The following is a 21,427-nucleotide window of genomic DNA, read 5'->3' on the forward strand; positions in this document are numbered from 1 at the left end:
AAGAAGCTAGTTGATAAGAAAACTATAAAATTATTGCGTTGCTTTTGGCGGTTGGATTTGAAAGAGGTTTGGTGTCATGGCGGACGTCGCTCGCTGACATTTCCGTTCAGAAACTGAGCACTAGTAAGTATACGTATGTACGCAAGAGTCTGCGGCGCAGAGGGGGCATGGCGGCATGACAGAGCATCAAGCCGTTTGCCGTTATGGCAAATGGTTCGATTTTTCTGCCGAAGTACCACCATAGACGTTTCACATCAAAATCTTGAAGGCTGACAGAACTTTCAAATGTATTGTTTTATTGCTATATTTTGGTAACACATACTGACCTACCGGCAACTGTAGGTTATGTTGACCCCAAATACTCATCTCCACGCTCGTTGGCATTAGCATAAAAAAACGTACCACAGAAAATATTAATGCTTAAAATAGCTTCCGATGTTGCGATGGTCCAGTTAAACGTTCAATATCAGATAGTTCATCAGTCAATCTTGTCAGATAAGCCAGTTCGATAGTTTCCATGTTATCGTTCGCCACAGATACCCTATTAATTATTTTATAGATTATCGTCATTTTGTTGATAGAGATGAGCCGACTATCTCACGGTCGAAATGATCTCAATCGATTACGAGAGCACATAGATACAAAAAGGCACCAGCATTGAAAGCCACCCACATTGAAACATGAGATTGAAGATATTTTGCCAGGCCCCAAACAGAACTGCACGAGTGTTGATTATAGCTCTTCTGGACACCTAAAATGCAACCAGTAAACTGAGTCATCATCATTAACAGCCTGTTATAATCTGTTGGACACAGGCCTTTTTTTTATTGCTTAGATGGATGGACGAGCTCACAGCCCACCTGATGTTAAGTAGTTACTGGAACCCATAGACATCTACAACGTATATGCGCCACTCACCTCGAGATATAAATTCTAAGGTCTCAGTAAAGTTACAACGGCTACCCCACCCTTCGAACCGAAACGCATTACTGCTTCACGGCGGAAATAGGCGGGGTGGTGGTACCCGTGTGGACTCCCAAGAGGTCCTACCACCAGTAATTACGCAAATTATAATTTTGCGAGTTTCATTTTTATTACACGATGTTATTCCTTCACCGTGGAAGTCAATCGTTAACATTTGTTGAGTACGTACTTTATTAGAAAAATTGGTACCCGCCTGCAGGATTCGAACACCGGTGCATCGCTTCATACGAATGCACCGGACGTCTTATCCTTTAGGCCACGACGACTTCAAAAGGCCTCTCCCAAGACACACCACGCGACTCGATCTTGGGCCTCTCGTCTCCATTCACTGTCCGCTACTCAATGTATACTGTCACTCCACCTTATTACTGGTCCTACACTACGTTTATCAGTGGCTTCTACTCCAGAAGTCATTTTACATTGACCTACCTACCTACTGACCACGCCCGATGTTGCTCGACTTCGGTGATCGGACGAGAAGAGTTGTAATCAACATGGTATGGACGTTGGCGATAAAAAGTTCGTATTGTACGAGAAAGATCTGCGTGTCGTCACGAGTTACCAAAAAAACAACAAAGGATAATAAGGCAACATCACGTGGTGTTCCCAGGCGGTCACCCATCCAAGCACTGACGCCCGATGTTGCTTGACTTCGGTGATCGGATGAGAACCGGTGTATTCAACTCAATTTTCTATTCCATTTTCTTCTATCAGCCGTCATCTTAACAATCCTCCACTCCTCTCGCTCTCATTCACACACTCCACCCATGTATTCTTCGGACGACCTCTTCTCCCTCTATCTTGCATTACCATTTCCATACATCTCCTGGTCACGTGCATCTCTTCTCTACGCATCACATACCACGCTAATCGTCCGCTCTTTAATACCTCAACCGTGTCCAACACTGTCGGCGGGATATCATTTTACTATAACACATAATCCCGGGATTCCTGACTGGGTCAGAACGAGCATGGATCGGGGAATATAGTCAAACGGTTGCACGTTGGTAAGATACGTGTAGAGCAGCTAACACATTATCTTGGGTCTCCTTAGCCGATCCCAAAACCGACATACAAAAGCGAACCGAAACACTAAGGCCTAAAGCTCAAGCGAGACTCCTATAGTGGTGCCTGGTTGGTGCGGAAAGAGAATAGCGCTTTTTCTTATGCCCTGCCGCCTACTTAGTCGTAACGCGAGGAGTGAAATTGTGTGATTTGTTTTATTTTGTCTATTTAGTGTTTCTTTAGATTTAAATATGTAATAGCGGTGGTTTATTAACTATTTAATATCTGTAAAAGTGCACAAATGTGGGAAAATGAAACAAAGCTGCTGGACGTAACTTCCCGGGATCCTCCAAAAAGTCCCCTGAAATAATCTCATTCTCTCTCTCTCAGACCACCATTTTACTGAGATTATATTATATCATCCCATATCATCTCATCTCATTTCATTTAATTTCATCCCAGTTGATTAATGTCTCAAATTAATCATTTCATTTCCTTTCACTTTATTTCACTCCATATTAATTTTCATAAAAATAAGAATATAAATAATAAGACATGACTTAAAGGTCTTAGTTACCTTTATCCTTTTAAAAAAATGTACGTCAAAAACAAGATATGCAAAATTAAAATTAAACTTCTTTGTGATTTTTTTCCAAGGTATTTGTAAAAATCGATCTGTTGTAAAATATCTTGTTCTTTCGCACACCCGTAGGACAGTAAAATCACGAACCAATGTTCAATAAAAATTATCAGCATAATAACTTTTTTGAAGTTTTATTCGCAGAAAAATCTTATGTATACTTAAATAATATTATAAATAAACTTTTCAAAACATTTTAAGTTTAAATTCGATTTTGAATCTTAGCCAATCTCATTGAAGTTAAATGATAATAAGTTGCATTTAATGAACCCAAGCAAAGATTTTCTCCCATTTTAAACACAATTAACACATTGACAACAATAGTATTTAAAAACAGAGAAGTGTTTTGATAGCCCCAGTTCACCTGGAACACTCCTTTATTAACTATAGTTAAAACAACATTGTCACCTCAACTGTAAATTAAAACCAGATCCACAGTACAGGACCCAAGGTTAATACCCAGAGAATAACTAAACAATTAAGTTACACAATTAATATTTAACTAACTCAAAAGATTCAAAACATGACTGCCAAAGCAATTCGTAACCAATGCACTCAAGATGCTGTAAGCATTTTATCAATCATCACAACATCAAAGTTCAGGTGTTTAGGTATTACAAAACTCCACACCTAGATGAGCTCTGAAAAGTCAGTCCTTTTATGGGCAGTTGTGTTATGAAATCATTTTTGACATTTTATTCTATTTTATTTTATTAATCTAATTAATTACTATCTTATACAAAAAGTTCCATTTGAATAATATAAACCCAGTTAATCTAAAAACAAACAATCTCCCTACATTCGTAACATTTTACATGTCATGTTAGAAGTCTACACTTTGTCCGAGACTGAACATTCGAGATTAATATAAAAAAAAGACAAAATACCTAAAGAAATAACATTGTAGTTTTATGAGGTACAAACTTCAAACAGTTTAAATTTATTTAATTCTCTATTTAAAAATTTGTTTAGCTATGGGACATATTGTAATACTTTAATAAGCGTCAATTTGTACAATTATTGCATTATTAAAAAATAAACAAAAAAATATTTCTTACACTGAGTCTATATGAACCACATCCATCATTTTACATAGTCATAAAATTGTACTTTATGATTAGTACATAAAATCAACTAAAATTGAAATTGAATGGTATGTTGGGCCAATGCATAGGTTTATCTCTTTCACAGGAATCTAAAAACTCACATTCTAGTGACATTTCTAAAGCACACATCCTCTGCCAATCTTTTCCATACAAGGCCTTTAATTTTTCCTCAGAACTCTCTGCTTTGTTAGAAGGCTCAGACATGTTTGCATCCTGGGGATTTTCTGAATCTAACTTGGTTTTTAACTTTTCGCGTTCCAGTCTAGCGTCTTCTTTAAACTTCGCATTATCTTTCAAAAACTGTATAAACTCCTCGCTCACTTCAATTTCATTATTTTCTTCGCAAATTTCTTCGTCGTCGATATTAGACTCGTGTTTCAAACTTTGTTCTTTCTTGACCTTTTGTTCCTGTACAGGAAGGTCGCTTGTGTAATTTTTCTTAATAATATCATGTAGTAGTTTGTTTTCATATTCCAATGCCTTCGCTTTTGACTTCCAATAAGCGATTTGGTGTTTCAATTGCCAAGTCGCTGCAGTTGTGAAATTCTCTGCCCAAGATGACATTGTAAGACCGAAATGTATCCGTTTGAGATTTTGAAAATCTCTTTTGTTACCTATTTGTTTGTTTTTTTGTGCTGTTTTCCTTTTACGCCTCCGACGACGGTTATTTATGACTGTTTTACTGATTTGTATATTTTCTTCAGGCAGATCACGCTGTGAAAACATTTTGTCTGTCACCACACCAACTGTCACACACCAATTGTCAACTGTCACCGTGTTATTATCTATGAATTGTTCTAGTAGGTATGTAATTATTGTAGTAATTCAATGTTTCCTCAGGTTTAAATCTGAAATAAGAGTTCGAATCAAAATAACTCGATTTCAATTTAATCAGTTATATCTAATTTGCTGCCACTTCAATTTTTTAACAATAAACATGACTATAGTCTTATAGTCTTTTGTGATGAAATATTTGCCTGTATAGACTATATTATCTTTGCCTGTCCCGTCAAACAAATGAAGTAAAAGAAAGTGTAATGGTAAAGTATGTAAATAAACAATTTATTCAAATTGCAATGAAAAGAAATGAATCTATTTAAAGAAATCTAGTAAAGTATAAAATTTATATAGGAAACATTTGGATAAACAATGAATTATAAAGATAAATGCCGTACTTGTTTGGGTAGTTCTACAGACATGAGATCCATTAGTTCTTCAATTTCCATAGGAGGACGAGACGTTCAGTTTGCGGAAATATTGCTGAATTTCTATAGCTATCAGGTATTACTCTTAATATAATTAAGTTACCATAGTTTCAAAATTATTAGTTGGAAAATATTCATTGAATTCATTGAATCGTTCTGATCGTAAATTTAATTTAATTAAAAAAAGAACGGAATTTTACAAGGAATACAGATACTGATGAAGGTGATGTTAAATTTTAGGATTGTGACTATTCTTTTGTTAATAAATTTTGTGACATAATAATGCTTTGTAATGTTCTCGATTTTTGCTGACAATAAACGATTATTATTCTTCTTGTAGGTAACAGAAGATCCCCTACTTTCTGAAAACCTTTGCATCAGCTGTGCTCACCAACTAACCATCACATATTCTTTCAAAGTCCTAATAGAATCAAGCTATAGGAAATTAATAGAAAACTATAATGATTTAAACCATACAAACGATAATTACGAAGCCGTAAGTGAATCTCATGATGAAAATAAAAAAAATTATAACAGAAAAAAGAAAAAATTCAAAACAAAAGTGAAAGTTAAAGAGGAACTCGTAACAATATACTGCGCTGTGTGTAAACAGGAATTTAATTGTATTAAAACATTAAACGAACATTGTACTAATAGTCATCCCACAAAAGGAGCTGGAAGGAGTTGCGATTATTGCAGTGACAAATTTGAAGACTTCAGATCTCTGGTGCTACACAGAAAACTTCACTTGACACCGTTTTTGTGTGAAAACTGTTGGGATGGCTTTCTCAATGAGGAAGAACTAAGTATGCATACCTGCCAGCCGAACAGAGATAAAAGTAAAACTAAAACGGAGAGAGTGTTACGTCAGTGTGACCAATGCGGTAGGTCTTACCCCCCAAATTACATTAGAATCCACATGTTAACCCATGGTAACGAAAGATCGTACAGCTGCAAATACTGCCCCAAGAAGTTCAAAGTTCCGGGAAGTCTCAATTCACACGTATTATGGAATCACAAAAGAACACGAAACTACAAATGTGAAGTTTGCAATGCAACATTTATTTCCTCGAGCTCTAAAAGTTCACACATACGTAAGAATCATTTGAAAGAAAAGAAATATCGATGTGATACATGCGGGAAAAGGTTTTTCTCCAAATCTGAACTGCAGAGGCACTCTTTGACTCATACTGGGGTTAAGAACTTTCATTGTCACTTGTGCGATAAATCATACCAAACTAGATATGGACTGAATGTACATTTGAAATCACACACACAAGTAAATATGAGTATTATGACTTTATAAGTATTATTGATCAATAATAGTAGTATTTATTACATATATTGTGTAAAGTACCCAATTAAATTGTATTTTTATTGTATACTACGGATTGCTAATTCATGTACCACTATTTTTATGAAATTGTAAATTGGTTTTATAACAGGCTATCTATTAATATTTAGGAGTCTACTTGTCTGTCTTGGCCTGGTAAAACACCAACGCTATCTATCCCATGTACGTCGTAAACAGCACTGAATTCATCTCGAATGAGATGAGGTGCATGGGGGCATTATTGTGGTGTTTATGGGCTCCGGTATCCACTTAACACTTGGTGGCCCGTATTGTAATTGAATATCATGATATGTGACATAAAACGAAAACCAAATCATACCCTCAAAATCATCTCGTAAAAATATCACACACAAAATGACTTATTTTACACTAAAACATTGACTGAAATCACTACAAATACATCGACTGCAAATTTTAACATATTCCATGATCTAGGCCAGAATCCACGAACAAAACGATTGAGACACGAGGTCTGACTCTTATCTAGGTTGGTTTTCGCACCTTTTAGCTTAAGGGCCTTTGGTATTCCCGTCGTGTCAACTGGGGATGATTATGACTTTGACATTGCAAGGAGCTCCGGAAAAATGCTCGGGGAGCATCGCGTTCCTGCCAAAAAGTGCAGATCCTATGATTGCACACTCGACTGGCAACAATGGCATCGCAAGAAGCAGATTGCCATATAAAAAAAAAAGAAGAACAACAGGGCCCTATCGTTGTTGTTAATGTTACTGTTACTTACATTACGTTACTGTTAATGTTACTGTGCTTTAGTGCGCCGTATGAAACATTTGCACAGCCAGCCTTAGGACGGATGTAAAATAAGTTAAAGTTACCATTTTTGTTTTAGCTTTTTTACTTCAAGCCGAAACACATGACTGAGGAAACTGACAGCCATAAATTTCTTATTTTGTTCAAGGATAGTCACAAAATTTGGAACCAAATAGTCTGTTGATAAAAAACATTTATTTAAATAAAAATACGGTGTGCACTAAAATTATTATTCGCCATTAAAATTACAAGTAGACAACACATTGTAATATGTGTAAAAAGTAATAAAAAAGTAACAAGTGCTGGAAATTTAAAATGATTTACAATAAAAAAATTTAGGTTTTCTTTTTTTGAATTAATTTAACAATTCCTCACCTATAAATGATTAGCACTGAACATGATGTATTTAAACATATTTATTTCAAATTAAAAGGCACATTAAAAAAATAATATATGTTTTTTCTAATCTAAAGATAATTTAACATTTTCATTGTTTAGTTGGAATCGAGCACCGCTGGAATTATCAAATTTATAAAATATCCATCCTGTACCAATTTATTAAAAATAAAAAATTTGTACATTCAACCAACGAATAGATTATCTACGTATGACATATTTTTATTTCTTAGAAAAATATAAAATATCATTCTTATTATAATGCAGTCATGTTTTGGCGTATGGTTTAATGCAAGAAATAACCAACAAATGGTCAATTAAAGAATAGGAATATAATAGGAATACCTACTCAGAAATCGACTAAAAAACCATCTGCATCATCCGTTCTTGCAAATTTCTTGATTAATTCTTGCATTACACCATCTGTTAGTATTCTTTGATACAGTGTATCTCAGGCGAGTAGAGCCCATACAGTTTTCGTAACTATTGTTATTCGTAATCCATTATATACGACTACATCCTGAAATAGAAAAATAAAACAATGTTTTTTAACAAAGAAACATCATTATGAATCTATTAATATACTAGAACTATATAATTAATTATCATTTCTAATTTCTCAACGTCATTTACAAAACAGTTAAGCATGTAGAAAACAGAAAAAACAACACTACCATTTATTATTTACCTCTGAACTAGGTAAATGCATACACACATTAGCTATAAGTGAGTTATAGTGCATTTTGTGGTTAGCTTTGAAGCTTCATTAAAATTAAAATATTATATAGCTAAGCAATAGCATAAAGGTCAGAAACTCTTCATCACATTCGTTAAAAAGCAATTTTGAAGTTACTAAGTGTTATTAATGATTATCAAGCAGTTAATTTGCATGTTTGGTGCATATTATGCTTTTGTCTGTATTAAGAGTGCATTCCAAAAACAATAAACTATGCTAGCTAAAGTAATTATTAGTAAATTACTTTCATATCACAGCAATACACAACCCACTACATGTATTTGTCGTATGTTATTTGTACGAATGTTTGCCACATTCAATATAATTCAAAATTATTGAAATAATAATCCATAATGTAATATTAATTGTTTTGTAACTAATTTGTCACTCACTATGTCTTAGTTCTGATTACTTACTAATAATTAACATCATAATTCAAGTTTTTCTTGAATATGGCAAACCTAAAAAGCGTCTTCGATCTACTATAGCCAACTGTATGTACATGTACATATTATAATCACCACTCAAAAATTCATATCTAATCCTATTTGATACATAACTTCGTCCATTTCTTGACCAAAAATGGTATTACCGTTGCCCTCCTTTAGCTCAACTTGACTTGGTTTGGTAGAGGGTAGAGTAGAGGTAGAGGGCTCAGGGTCGGAATTTGTTGACATTGACAGATTCAATGGCTCGATTCCTAAGACTATCCTGATTTGATCTGTCAAATGCGGGGCTGAAACTATCTGGTGATATATGCCTTCGGCTGAACTTAGTACCCTGTCAACGTCCAAAGTCATCGATAGATCGTTCACATGCTGAAAGGAAATGTCAAAATATTAATGTTGATTCAGTTTTTTTATTGTTATTTTTTTTGTAAGAACGAAGACAGAACTATCTCCAATTTTTTTTAAATAATCTTCAGCCCGACTAATTATTACCATAAATAGGTTTGCGACTCCAGCACTCTTGGGCTACACCACAGATCAATGTTCAATATTTATTATTCTAATAAAATTTTCTTCCCAACTTTCCTCTAGAGTTCATATTTTGAGTGCGAATTCGTATAAGACTTAAATGTGTTCTTTGAGTAATTTGGATGCGCGGATTGGAACCGATCTTGCTTATTTGGGTTGTGAAAAAATGACACAATCCAATCATAAGGGCAGTTTTTTTCAATTATGTTCATGCTTGAGGTTTTGACAGGATTTTCTAGTCTAATAAATTTGATTGATATCAAATTAAGTTTTAAATCATCATTGTCTAGGTGACAATGGGATTCACTTAATTTTGACTACAGGTTCCAGTTCATCTGGAGTACCAAAAAGAAAAACTAAAGTGCAAATTAAGTAATAGTCAAATTATTGATTACCTTTAATATTTCAGTGAAACCGTAATCTCGACTAATAATAACTTCTTTTTCTGCATCTAATATGGCAACGCATATCAACAAATGAAAATTTGCACATGGTAACCCCGTCCACAATACTTCCCACAGCCTGAAATAATTATCAAATGATACAGATTGCCCAACTTTATGTGTAAAACACGTAAGACGTGTTTATATTGATTACGTAGTATGAATTTATAATAGAAACACTTTTTTTTATCGGATAAAAAAGGTTATAATCTATGTTTGTTTCTTATATTTACGGTAACTATTTTTCAATTTTTGTAAATAGAAAGAACTGGTCCGGGCACACTCAAGACCACCTTGGTCATAAAAATCATCATAAAAAAATTAACGAAACAAACCTCATGATATCGATGTGTGAGAATTCCCTTTTGAACCATACGAGCAGCCAGCGGAAGCAAAAGTACATGTTCCCGGAGTCCTTTTGTGACAGGTGCTGGGCCAGCTCCGGGCTAGCGAACATCAGCAGCTGCTGGAGCTGCAAGAGCTGGTGCTTCATTCCGGCCTGGTCCATGTCGAAATTCGAAGCCTAAAATCAGTACAACAGATCTATCTCAATAATGAACAAATCAAAATATGTCACCAATATAGATAGGATTACATTTTTTATTACTTAGACGAGTAAACGAGTTCACGGCTCACTGGGTGTTCAGTGGTTGCCGGGGCTTATCTTAATATATATAAATCTCGTGTCACAATGTTTGTCCTCAATGGACTTCTAAACCACTTAACCGATTATAATAAAATTCGCACACCATGTGCAGTTCGATCCAACTTGAGAGATAGGATGGTTTTTATTTCGATGAATGGTCGCAATATTTATTAATTAACAATAAAATGATTTCTTATGTTGATTTTTGTTATTAATTGTAAGTTTCATAAGTCTAAAACAGATGGTGCCTTAAATCAGTTTTTACAGACAATTGTTATACTGTGGCTTTAATATCTCATAGATGGCGCTGTGCTAAAAATACCAACGTTTCACATAAGCTACAATTTAATGGCATAAGCACCACGTGTTTCTGAGGCTAAAGTATAAGTGAAATGTATTTCGTAGTAAACACAATACAGTGAAATCCAATTCTTACGTTGTCAATTTTTGGTATTAGCATAGGCGGCCGCGAGTTATTTAGAAACAAAAACCTAAGCCACAGCCACAGCAACGTGTGGCCGAGTCCGCTAGTAAATATTATAAGATGAATGCCACCACATCCTTGAAACTTGAGGTTTATGTGATGCGACTATCAGACACCAGATTTTTAAAGGAAGTATTTACTTAGCACATGCTCATTATCAACTTGCAGAATTGCACGGATAAGCACCACCGAATAATGATTCGATCCGGTTTAAGCCTGAGACTTTGACACGTACGTGGACGTATATGACTGCATTCAGACCCACACGCTCTGCCGGCGCATCGATAAAACCCGAATACATAAAAAAAATCACTCACAATTTTCTCCATGAAGCCGACGAAGCACCAGAAACTGTCCACTTCGTTTCCTAACAGCAGCAGCAGAGGCGCCAATATATCGCTCATTCCCTGCACGTACCCGAGATCGAAGTTGTACATGACGTAGGTCATCAGGATGTCCTGGAGCACGGCCAAGTGGGGGTTGTTGTCCCCCGCGAAAAACGGGTGAGTCCTGTCCGTTCTGTTCACATCCTTCTCGACCAAACTCTTCCTGTCTCTATACTCAGAGAACCTATTCTCCTGCCCCTCGGTCACAGACCTCCATTGGAGTTTCATAGAGAAGTATTCCTCGGTTTTTCTCTTCTGTAACGTTTTTAATTCTGCATGCGTCATCTTCCAGGGGAAATAGTCCAAGAGATACTTCCATACGGTGCTGCGTATAGAATGTGCAACACCCTGAAATGTTTACAGTGAATTTGGTAAGGTATTCGTGATGGGCATCTGTAAGTTTGTTTGTTGTATTGTATATATTTGCGATTGCGCGAAGTCTAAGTGAATTTTTTAAGCTTTTGGCAAACCAGGTACCACTGTGGTAGGTTAATACCGGATCAATCACCAAGGTGCTGTTATACGAAATCCGGTGATTTTTTCTTATTTCCCTCAAAATTATTAAAAGAATACAGTATATTAAACTAGTCGCTCTGTGGATTAACACCGATTGACCGACCACGTATAGACGAGGCTTAGGCAAGGCTTTAAATACGATTTTGATATTAAGACCCACCATTACAATTTGGTTCTAATTACCTCATTCTGTCCAAGCTAGGGATGTAACAGTACGACAAGTGGCCAGCAATATCAGTTTCAACTTAAACAAACCACGAGTCACGCCCAGTCTCCAGAATTAAAGTCAAGAGAAATCTTACTCACTCCCCTGAATATGAGTTGCTTGACTCCCTCCACCTCCACGATCCTACCGTCCGCGTCTTGCAAGGCGTCCCATTTTTCAGTGGACAGTGGCGAACCTCTGAAATAAATTGTCTTTTTTATGTTGTAGTAACCCTGACCGGTGGTGACCACTTCGCCTTAATCGACAACCCTAATCAGCATATCAAAAGAATATTTTTCGGTTTGAATTTTGTCCGTGACAGTATTTAGCACGTTGACTGCCATGTGCCCTACGACACGCACTAAAGTAATTATGTCGATTTCTTTATTCGATCTTCTTACTAAAGCGCGGAATATCTATTAGACTCTGGGAAAGACGAACTCGAAGATACCGAGAATGAATCTATTTCTAAGAGACCTAAAAGACTAAAACATACATTAAATAATTGATTTAATCTCATCGATTTACTGGTAGTAGGACCTCTTGTGAGTCCGCACGGATAGGTACCACCACCCCGCCTATTTCTGCCGTGAAGCAGTAATGCGTTTAGATTTGAAAGGTGGGTGGCAGCCGCTGTAACTATACTGAGACCTTAGAACTTATATCTCAAGGTGGCTCATTTACGTGGGAGATGTCTATGGGCTCCAGTAGCTACTAATCACCGCACACCAGGTAGCCTGTGAGCTCGTCCGCCCATCTGAGCAATAAATAAAAATTACTACACTGCGCCGCGTAGGGCACCGGTGACCTTTTTTATGATTGAAAGATTACTGGTGGCCCGGAGGCCTTTCCGGTTTCACCAAGACAGGTAGGCGAGCAAAGGCTCAGCCAGGAGGGGCGGGATTTGCTAACAGCTGCCCGAGCGCCTCCGAAGGAGACCTAACAACTCAAGAGCAATTGCTTTGTGAATGAATCTACTACCGAATCGGAATCGCGACCCACTGAGAAGATCCGGCGAGAAACTCAGCGGGCTAAGCCGGTGACCTACATGGCATTCAGCGTTTTAAGAGCCAGAAGCACGTAGTCGGATCCAGTTACCTGGGTATACACGGCCGGGGAGGCAACGTTGGCTTCACGCTGATGACCTCGTACTCGTCGCTCCTGGTGACCGAGGTCGTGTCCTCGAGAGCGCTCATGCTTTTAGTCAACAAGTCGGCGACCTCCTCTGAAACGTCTCGTTTCCCGTTTACATCCTCATTGCCGTAGTAGACTGGACAACACACAATTTTCGACTTATACATCTATCATGATTTTACTGCTGGTAATGAAATGAGATGTTTTTAGGGTTGATTGAAATGTGGCCGAAATACGTGCGAGATCACACACGCGACTACCAGTAGACGCTCACAGGAATTTAATTCAGACTTCGCTAGTTAGTTAAGTCAACTGTACACCCTGTTCTTTTTCTATTATCCGTATTCGTTGCAAGTGATCGAGCCGCTTATCATAGATCTTAGACATCACGAGAACCTCAAAGCATTAGGTCGAAGTTGTTGTATTGTATAACAAAACGCATAACTAGTAAATCCATATGTTCGTGATAGCCCTCCCACTAGTTTATTATTCTCGTTTGCCAATCCATGACCTTGCATCCTGTAAGACTGACATCCTTATGGCAATGTAAGAGCAAAAACTACTAACGAAAACTAAAAACGACTAACGGCCGTCTGGTGTAGTGGTAAGTGACATGGTCACTACACAAGGGGGTCGCGGGTTCGAATCCCGCCAAGGGAAGATATTTGTATGATAAATATAAATGTCTTTTCCAGGGTTATGGATGTATATTAAATATATGTATGTGTATAATAAAAATCTTACATTTATTTACGTTATCTGGTACCTGTAACACAAGTTCTTTACGAACTTATCACGGGACCAGTTAACGTGGCGTGATTGTTAGTAAATATTTAAAAAAATTACATCCATACTACCCGAAATACCTACGCAGTGGGCGTTCGTTGAAAGTGCGTTTCCAGAGATCTTTTTTGTCACGTACCATCCGGCTATGGAATGAGCTCCCCTCCACGGTGTTTCCCGAGCGCTATGACATGCCCTTCTTCAAACGAGGCTTGTGGAGAGTACTTAACGGTAGGCAGCGGCTTGGCTCTGCCTGACAATCTTTAGTAATATAACGGCTTCGATAATAGGTATTGAGCGTGCGTATATTTGGCACAATACTGTAGTCAACTGTATATCCAACCGACCAAATATCCAACCACACCTTTACCAATAAAATTAAATCTCGATTCATGCAAAGGTTGCATAAAATTTGTAGTTTTCTGGATAAATAAAAGTAATGATAGTACAGTACAGGATAGATTCATTCCCCGCCACCAGAAAGCTAGAACGAGAACTTCGCAACCACTTACCAATATCCGTTAGCTTTGAAAACGCTTCTAAGGTAGTTTCGTAAGGCCTCTGTTTGAAATTAGAAACCAAATTCCACACGACATCAGTCGTATTCTCCGTAAATATATCTAATTCGGCAAACGATTTATTCAAGACCTGGGACTCGTCGTTAGGTTCGACCACCATGTACGTGTTCCTGTCGTGTCTTGTTTTAGCGGTCTTAAGGTGATTCTTTAGATAGGCCACGAATATCTCGGCGTTTCCATGTTGGAAATAGAACGTATTCTGCCAGACTCCCGGTTTCGTCGAGAACTGCATTTGTTGGTTGTTACGGGTGATGCGAAACGTTTTTAAATCGTCTAGGGGTATTTTTATGATGCGCGCCCGAAGATTCGCGTAATCCGATGTTATGTTACCGCTTAGGGTCCGTTGTCTGCGACCTATCCATCGATCACAATTAAATCATTAATTATCAAGCTTTAAGAAAGAGTTGCACCCAAAAATGGGTGGGGTAATGATGCGAGACAGTTTGGAACACGGTTTGGGTTTGTATTTTTCACTTAATCGAAGCTCACCGTCCAATTAAGCAATTGCCAGAGTCGATGGAAATACGTGAATGCGATCGACCTGTATCGGCCGTTATGAGGAATCAGCATTTTAATGAATTTCTTCAAACAAGAACAGCTAAACAGAAATATACAGCACGACAGACCAGCAACACAAAAGTTCCGGACTGAAAGACATGATAGTCATTTCATAGTATTGATACTCCGACCAAGGTCGGTCTCTACGTCTCTATGTGGACTGCTGCATTTGATGTATGGGCTCCAGTAGCCGCTTAGGAGATCTCAAGATCTGCGTTTGGTCTACTTGGATAACGACACTAAAGTAGTATATTTCTATCCCATACTCTCTAATCGCTGCCATGTTTATTTCCTTTTAACTATTATTCCGTCATCGACAAAATCGTTTCAATTATCATCAGATGTCAACTTACAACTTTAGTTAAGGCTAGTTATGTTTTCAGGTGTCGAATAACAACGGACATACCAACGGTATTAACAACGGCCCATTCTTGATCTTGAGTGTCGGAATCGATGGTGATCAAGTCGTTCGGTCTCCATTCTATGCATTTAGTTCCGTCGGCGTTCTGTACAATGCAGAGCATCCCGATTGAGTTGAAATCGGAGACCGGCCGACCGACACTGGTCTTTAGAAGTACCCCGTCTTGCGTGAACAAGTCCTGGACAAAAATAAAAAAAGAAACAAAAATCAAATATTTATGTCGATTCTTTGCTGACACGTTCGGGGATGAGGATTTCGCATTTTAATTCAAAGATAGTACTTACAAATAAATAACAGTTAGCTCAAGACTCAAGACTAATACTACTCCCGCCTCATTCTCAAAACTTACTTGTCTCGGTCGATAAATCTGTTAGGAATACAACTTGGAAAACAAAAACCAATAGGAATGTCGAACCGTTTTTTAAATTGGATCATCTTTTTTTTGCCTACCTATTCTAGTAACCTCGAGGGGTTATTCTAGATTTTCCGAACTAGTAGGTGAGCTCGCGGGGCTCAAACCTGACGTTGTTTGCTAGCACGAACCCTAGCAAGAGCCGTGCTTCACAGAATCTACCACCGGATCGGAAACGCGACCAACTGAGAAGATCCGGCGAGAAACTCAGTAGGCTGTGTCTTTGGGTTAATTTACTCGCCGACCCCTTCGTCGCAAGCGACGCATTCGACGAGAACGATGACCGGTGCTTAGGGTACCTAAAAGCACCTTTAGTGGATTGGGAGGATCCGAAATTACGTGTGTGGATCATCCTAATTTAATGATTGCACTAAATGTCTGCACAATATCACGGTTCCCTCGGTGTTTATCGTGGTGGATGCTGAAATTTACAGTAGGCAGCGACTTGGCTCTGCCCCTGGCATTGCTAAAGTCGCGACGCTAACCACTCATCATCAAGTGGGCCGTATGCTCGTCTGCCTACAAGGACAATAAAAAAAGTCTACAGACTTCACGATACTAACACAGCCCACTATTAGATATGAAGTCGAAGCTTAGGTACCTACTTTATAACGGCCCACTTCAATTGTAACCCAAAACAGTTTCATCAACAGCTGAGAACAATAATAATTTATAAACACCATTCACAAATTACAGAAAAATAATGTGATAAAATGTGGTGATTGTACTCAGATAACAACCAAGTTCATAATTTTCAATGACCTCATCACTGGTATGGCCTGTGCGTGAGAGAAAAAGCGAGATATTGCCGCTATATGAGCGCATGCAACATTCAAAATATTGAGGGATCACTAGTAGCCCCTAGGACAGCTTCATCGCGACAAATGGACGAGTACGTTCTCAGTCAGGAGGGTAATTTTTTGCTTCGATTTGTAGACGATCTCACGGCCCACCCGGTGTTAAGTGATCACGGGAGCCCATACATATCAACAACACAAATGCCGCCACCCACTTTGAGACATGAGTTCTAAGACTCGGTTTAACAGTATAACGGCTGCCCCGCCCTTCAAACTGAAACGCATTACTGTATAGAGGGGTAGTGGTACCTACCCGTGCGGGTACATAAGACGCCCCTACCACCAGTAGTTACGTAAATTACTATTTTTGCGAGTTTCTAACAAGATATTATTCCTTTACCGTGGAAGTTATTTGTAAATATTTAATTTTGTTAAGTACGTATTATATTTCATTAGAAAAATTGTCTAATGCCTGCCTGTCTCTGCCTGCGGGATTCGCAGACAGTCTTATTTTTCTGAAATTTAATAAATAATTTATTTATTAAACATATACTGTTGTGTAAACAAATACATCTGTGTTTATTAATTAATTTCTTACTTTCATTAAATAAATAAACTTGTTTTGCATTCGTCAATATCAATTTACTGTGGCGAATTTTGAATAATTTTTTTTCTCGAATAAAAACAGAAAATATTGAAAGTGCTATTTTAACTTTTGTTTCACGGGCCTCGGCGAGCGCAGCCGTCACGTGCCTACCTCGTGACGGAGGCATCCGAGCCAAGATCTTGCGGTACCTGTCTTGACTTGTACAGTCGGAACAGCTTCCGCGCTCATTTCAAAAAGTTGAGCCCTCGGCTGATGGCGACGGCCGGCTCTTTTGGCAAACGTCAGAGAGGGTCTCGACTTGGCGAGAGAATCTGTCGTAGCTACGATGCTCGGCAGCAACTCGTCCTGGAAGATGACGCTCGACTTCTGCGAGTTCACCATCTCGCAGGAGGCGGCGGAACGATAGAAGGAGGGCTCTACTCTCTTCGCACCAAATGCGTTGCCGTCGAGCCGGAAGGCGCAAGAGACAGTACGAGCGTACGTCCCGGCCCCTGTAGGCGGCGGGCCTAAGTCGGAACTGATGAAGGTCACGGAGCGACCTAAGAGTATAGAGGCCGCGCGGCGCGCCACCAGCACTCTAGCGCGCCGTCCAGGAGTAAAATCATTATAAGAGTAGCCGGTTGGCGATATATCGCGTCCTGACCTGATAGGCTGGTTTTGACCCAGCGGGCATCCCGGGACACTAGCGGCATCACCTGGACGGCCTGGCCGGCTGCCGTGCCGAGACGGCCGATGTCCAGATCATTCGATTCACCTCGAAAGTTCCGTCGGCCAGGCGTCCTTACCTTGACCGGGCTTTGACCTCGGGGAGATTTCCGAACCGCTAGGGCGAGAGCGCAGGGGAGTAATTTAATTGATAGAACCCTAAAATAAACCGCGCGCCCCCTAGGCGCGAGGATCTTGTAGATTACGTCATCAGACCAAAAAAAAAAAAAAACAAATTAGACAATGACTGCAAAGTTTTATTATACCAGAACCATGCAGTTTTATTAACACGTTAACTGTGATGTGGGTCATTTTTGCCCTATGTGGCGCACTGAAGTAATGATGTCAATTTCTATAATTGAGTGCCTAGACTACCTAACTTTGCCTTCTTTGGTTTTTAATGTATTTTTTAGACATTTAGGTCTCTTAAATTTATCTCTAAATTGATCTCTTAGAAATTTATCTCTATAGGTCTCTTAGGTTCTATTGAGAATGAATCTATTTCTAATCTTCAGATTCGTCTTTCCTAGAGTCTACTAGACATTCTGGCACCTTAGTAAGAAGATTGAAGACAGAAATCAACATAATTACTTCAGCACACCTTGTAAGGTACAGTTGACCTACAAGGTAATCAATGTGTTAAATAAAAATAAAACTATTCTAAATTGCCTAGAATGCACCGAGGATCGAAAACAAATCCAGTATAGGATATTCCTCAGTTTTCGCAAGTCATAAACTTAATTTAATTTTTAAATAACTATATTTATACTATTATATAACTATATATATTGTGGTACCATACACATTGGTAATAATCAATGCGAGATTTAACTGTACAAGTAAATCCAATGATGGATTTAAAATACTGCCACACCACAGCAACAAGAGTTTTTAAGAAAAATAACACGGATAAGGAGTACTAACTTTGACTGAGTTTGTTCTGACAGTTCTTGGGCTCTCAGTGGGAAATTGTACACTGATGTGCCTTCGCAACATTATATTACCCAAATAACAGATACATTTATAGAAGAAATGAAAACTATGCATCCGATTAACTTTAACTATTTGGACTGCATAAGCAATGGTTGTCCAAATCAAAGTGTTTATAAAAGAAATATTTATTATTTTTTTCATACTGCCCATTTTACTTTTTAGACCATGTTTTGATCACAATATAATATTACATTTCATGATTGAAGTTGATGCTTTAAAATTTTTTTTTAAATAATGTATGTTACTCAAAACTACCTACAAAACTCAATATTAGTTCAGTATGAATTTTCTTGTCAAGAATTACCAGCACTACCAACTATCTTAACAAAATAATTCCATTACAGCCAGTAAAGTTTTTTATTTACTACATATTAAATATATGCATGCATACATTGTAATAATTGACAACTTTTGTTTGCAAATTGCCCCATTACCACTTTTGTGTTGTGTAATGATTACTCACAAATATTGTTAAACTGAAAATTTTTAATATTCTGTTGAATGCAAAGCAAAACCTTTTTTTTTTCTATTGTACTTTTAATTTATCTTCGTACATTAAAACTATCCTGATTTATTATTATATTTTTCTTTGTTTGTAAGTTATATAGAATATATATTAAAGTTATATATATTGGTGGTTGTTCTAAATTCCTGGTGTTTGCAATCCTTTATACAGTAAAATATTTGATATTGATATTTCCAGCAATACAAATCGGAAATGAAAATTATGTTTGCACGAAAAAAGTGTTTAGTGTAATCGAGTTAAAATAAAATGTTAGTGTCTTTTGAATCCCTGATTACGAATGCGTGAAAACAATAACAATGTGACGCAATTTGTTAAGCCTTTATTTTGATTTATTGTTACGATTCTCTTCTTACAGTTTTCAGCAATTTGAGAAACAAGGGCACTGGATGAGTGAGAAATAGAAATGTGGGTAGAAATAATGATTAATTGTGAATTGGACAAAAAAAAACAGCAATGCACTCACTTTGTACTGGTCGTGTAATTCATCTCCCGAACTCGTAGACATGATGATGATGATGACGATACAATCACCCGCTAAAATACACACAATCACAACATAGGTACGTTCTAATAATATTGAATTTTACGCCATAATTTCATGGTATCTAAACAAACAAAGTAAAACCAACTTGATCAGTCGACAGTCGCAAAACTAAAATTGTGTGTAATCTATGGCATTATTGTGAATGTGAAATGAAAGAGACTTTTTGGCGGGAACGCGAGGAGTGAACTTGTGTGATTTGTTTTATTTTGTCTATTTAGTGTTTCTTCAGGTTTAAATGTGTAATAATGGTGGTTTATTAACTGTTTAATATCTGTGAAAGTGCACAAATGTGGGAAAATGAAACAAAGCTGCTGGACGTAACTTCTCAGGTTCCTCAAAAAAGTCCACTGAAAAAATCTCAGTAAATGACCACCATTTTACTGCGATTATATTTCATCCCATATCATCTCATTTCATTAAATTTCATCCCAGTTGATTAATGTCTCAAATTAATCATCTTCATTTAATTTCACTCCATATTATCATTTTTCATAAAATTAAGAATATAAAGTAAAATAAGACATAACTTAAAGGTCTTAGTTACCAGGCCATAAAATCTCTTAAAAAAAAAATGTGAAATGAAACTACGTGATAGTCTATGATGAATGTATTTGCTTAGAGTAAAAATCACTAATAGAGAACAATAAAGCTGTGAACAACTATATAGTCGGATTTTTTATTAGACGAAGTCAACTGACGTTTACTGTGTTGTCAGTTTTTGATGAAATAAAAATAGTGTTGTGACAAAGTGAACGATTGAAAAAACTCCTGAATTAATGAAATTGTTCACTTGTCTAGTGAACAGTTGGTGTGCCGAATTGCCGATATCGGGTACGGGGTTCGAATTTTAGGCGTGCTTTGTACATACCAATGATTTTTCGACGAAATATTATGTTCCTATAGTATCTAGCTGTACTGAATACCGAGTGTTTTAATTAAGAAAAACACTGCGAGGAAGCTTGTAAGACTGTCATATTTCCAATACATCATATAGTTGAAATTATAGATGTATAAAATATAACAATTATAGGTAGGTAATGAAAATAAAAAAGCTGATTGTAGTTACATACTACTAGCAACATATATTGGAGCACTCTAATACAATTTTATTGTAAAATATAAATAATACTCTTTTATAGTTTGAAATTAATGATTAACTCTTCACACTCATAGTTCATTTGTGATTGAACGAGAACTGAACGCATCACTATTACTTTAAATATAGCAACATTATTTCACAAAGTGACATTAGCTACTGTCAGCTAGCTTCGTCTAATTAAAAATCCGACTATAGTTCTATGACTTTTACCCTTGAACGCGAGGATAGAAGCTACCTATATTTTATATTGATGTATTATTTTTTCAAGTTTAAACGTGTAATATTGGTAGTTTATTAAATTTTTATCATTTGTGAAAATGAACATTTATGGGAAAATGCAATAATTATTTGACATTTGGCATTTCAATTTCTTTTAAAGAGCTCACCACTATTTTACGACATTAACCACCATTCACCAC

At 37.2% G+C, this 21,427-nt stretch overlaps 3 protein-coding genes across 4 annotated transcripts; 1 reads left to right on the forward strand and 2 right to left on the reverse strand.

Annotated features, from left to right (window-relative positions):
• Positions 1 to 420: 420 nt before the first annotated feature.
• Positions 421 to 4,299, reverse strand: LOC105842101 (uncharacterized). Its single transcript, XM_021350062.1, has 3 exons — positions 3,837 to 4,299; positions 643 to 751; positions 421 to 541 (listed from the first exon to the last, which is right to left on the reverse strand). Exons 1-3 carry the CDS (start codon positions 4,297 to 4,299, stop codon positions 421 to 423), a joined length of 693 nt encoding a protein of 230 aa, XP_021205737.1.
• Positions 4,300 to 4,527: 228 nt separating this feature from the next.
• On the forward strand, positions 4,528 to 7,673 carry LOC110385781 (zinc finger protein 506). The gene is made up of 3 exons (XM_062671364.1): positions 4,528 to 5,016; positions 5,281 to 6,219; positions 7,142 to 7,673. Exons 1-3 carry the CDS (start codon positions 4,885 to 4,887, stop codon positions 7,244 to 7,246), a joined length of 1,176 nt encoding a protein of 391 aa, XP_062527348.1. The 5' UTR covers positions 4,528 to 4,884; the 3' UTR covers positions 7,247 to 7,673.
• Positions 7,239 to 20,059, reverse strand: LOC101746633 (TBC1 domain family member 15). 2 transcript variants are annotated; one of them, XM_004929377.4, is made up of 10 exons: positions 19,829 to 20,059; positions 15,311 to 15,503; positions 14,281 to 14,700; positions 12,950 to 13,121; positions 11,953 to 12,049; positions 11,062 to 11,478; positions 9,950 to 10,137; positions 9,567 to 9,693; positions 8,787 to 9,012; positions 7,239 to 7,978 (listed from the first exon to the last, which is right to left on the reverse strand). In XM_004929377.4, exons 1-10 carry the CDS (start codon positions 19,868 to 19,870, stop codon positions 7,962 to 7,964), a joined length of 1,899 nt encoding a protein of 632 aa, XP_004929434.1. In that variant the 5' UTR covers positions 19,871 to 20,059; the 3' UTR covers positions 7,239 to 7,961. The 2 variants fall into 2 exon arrangements, with proteins under 2 accessions (XP_004929434.1, XP_012548676.1); XM_012693222.4 differs by having other exon boundaries at positions 8,755 to 9,012.
• Positions 20,060 to 21,427: the final 1,368 nt, after the last annotated feature.

Source organism: Bombyx mori, chromosome 12 (assembly GCF_030269925.1).
Source record: "Bombyx mori chromosome 12, ASM3026992v2".
In the NCBI taxonomy this organism is placed as follows: domain Eukaryota; kingdom Metazoa; phylum Arthropoda; class Insecta; order Lepidoptera; family Bombycidae; genus Bombyx; species Bombyx mori.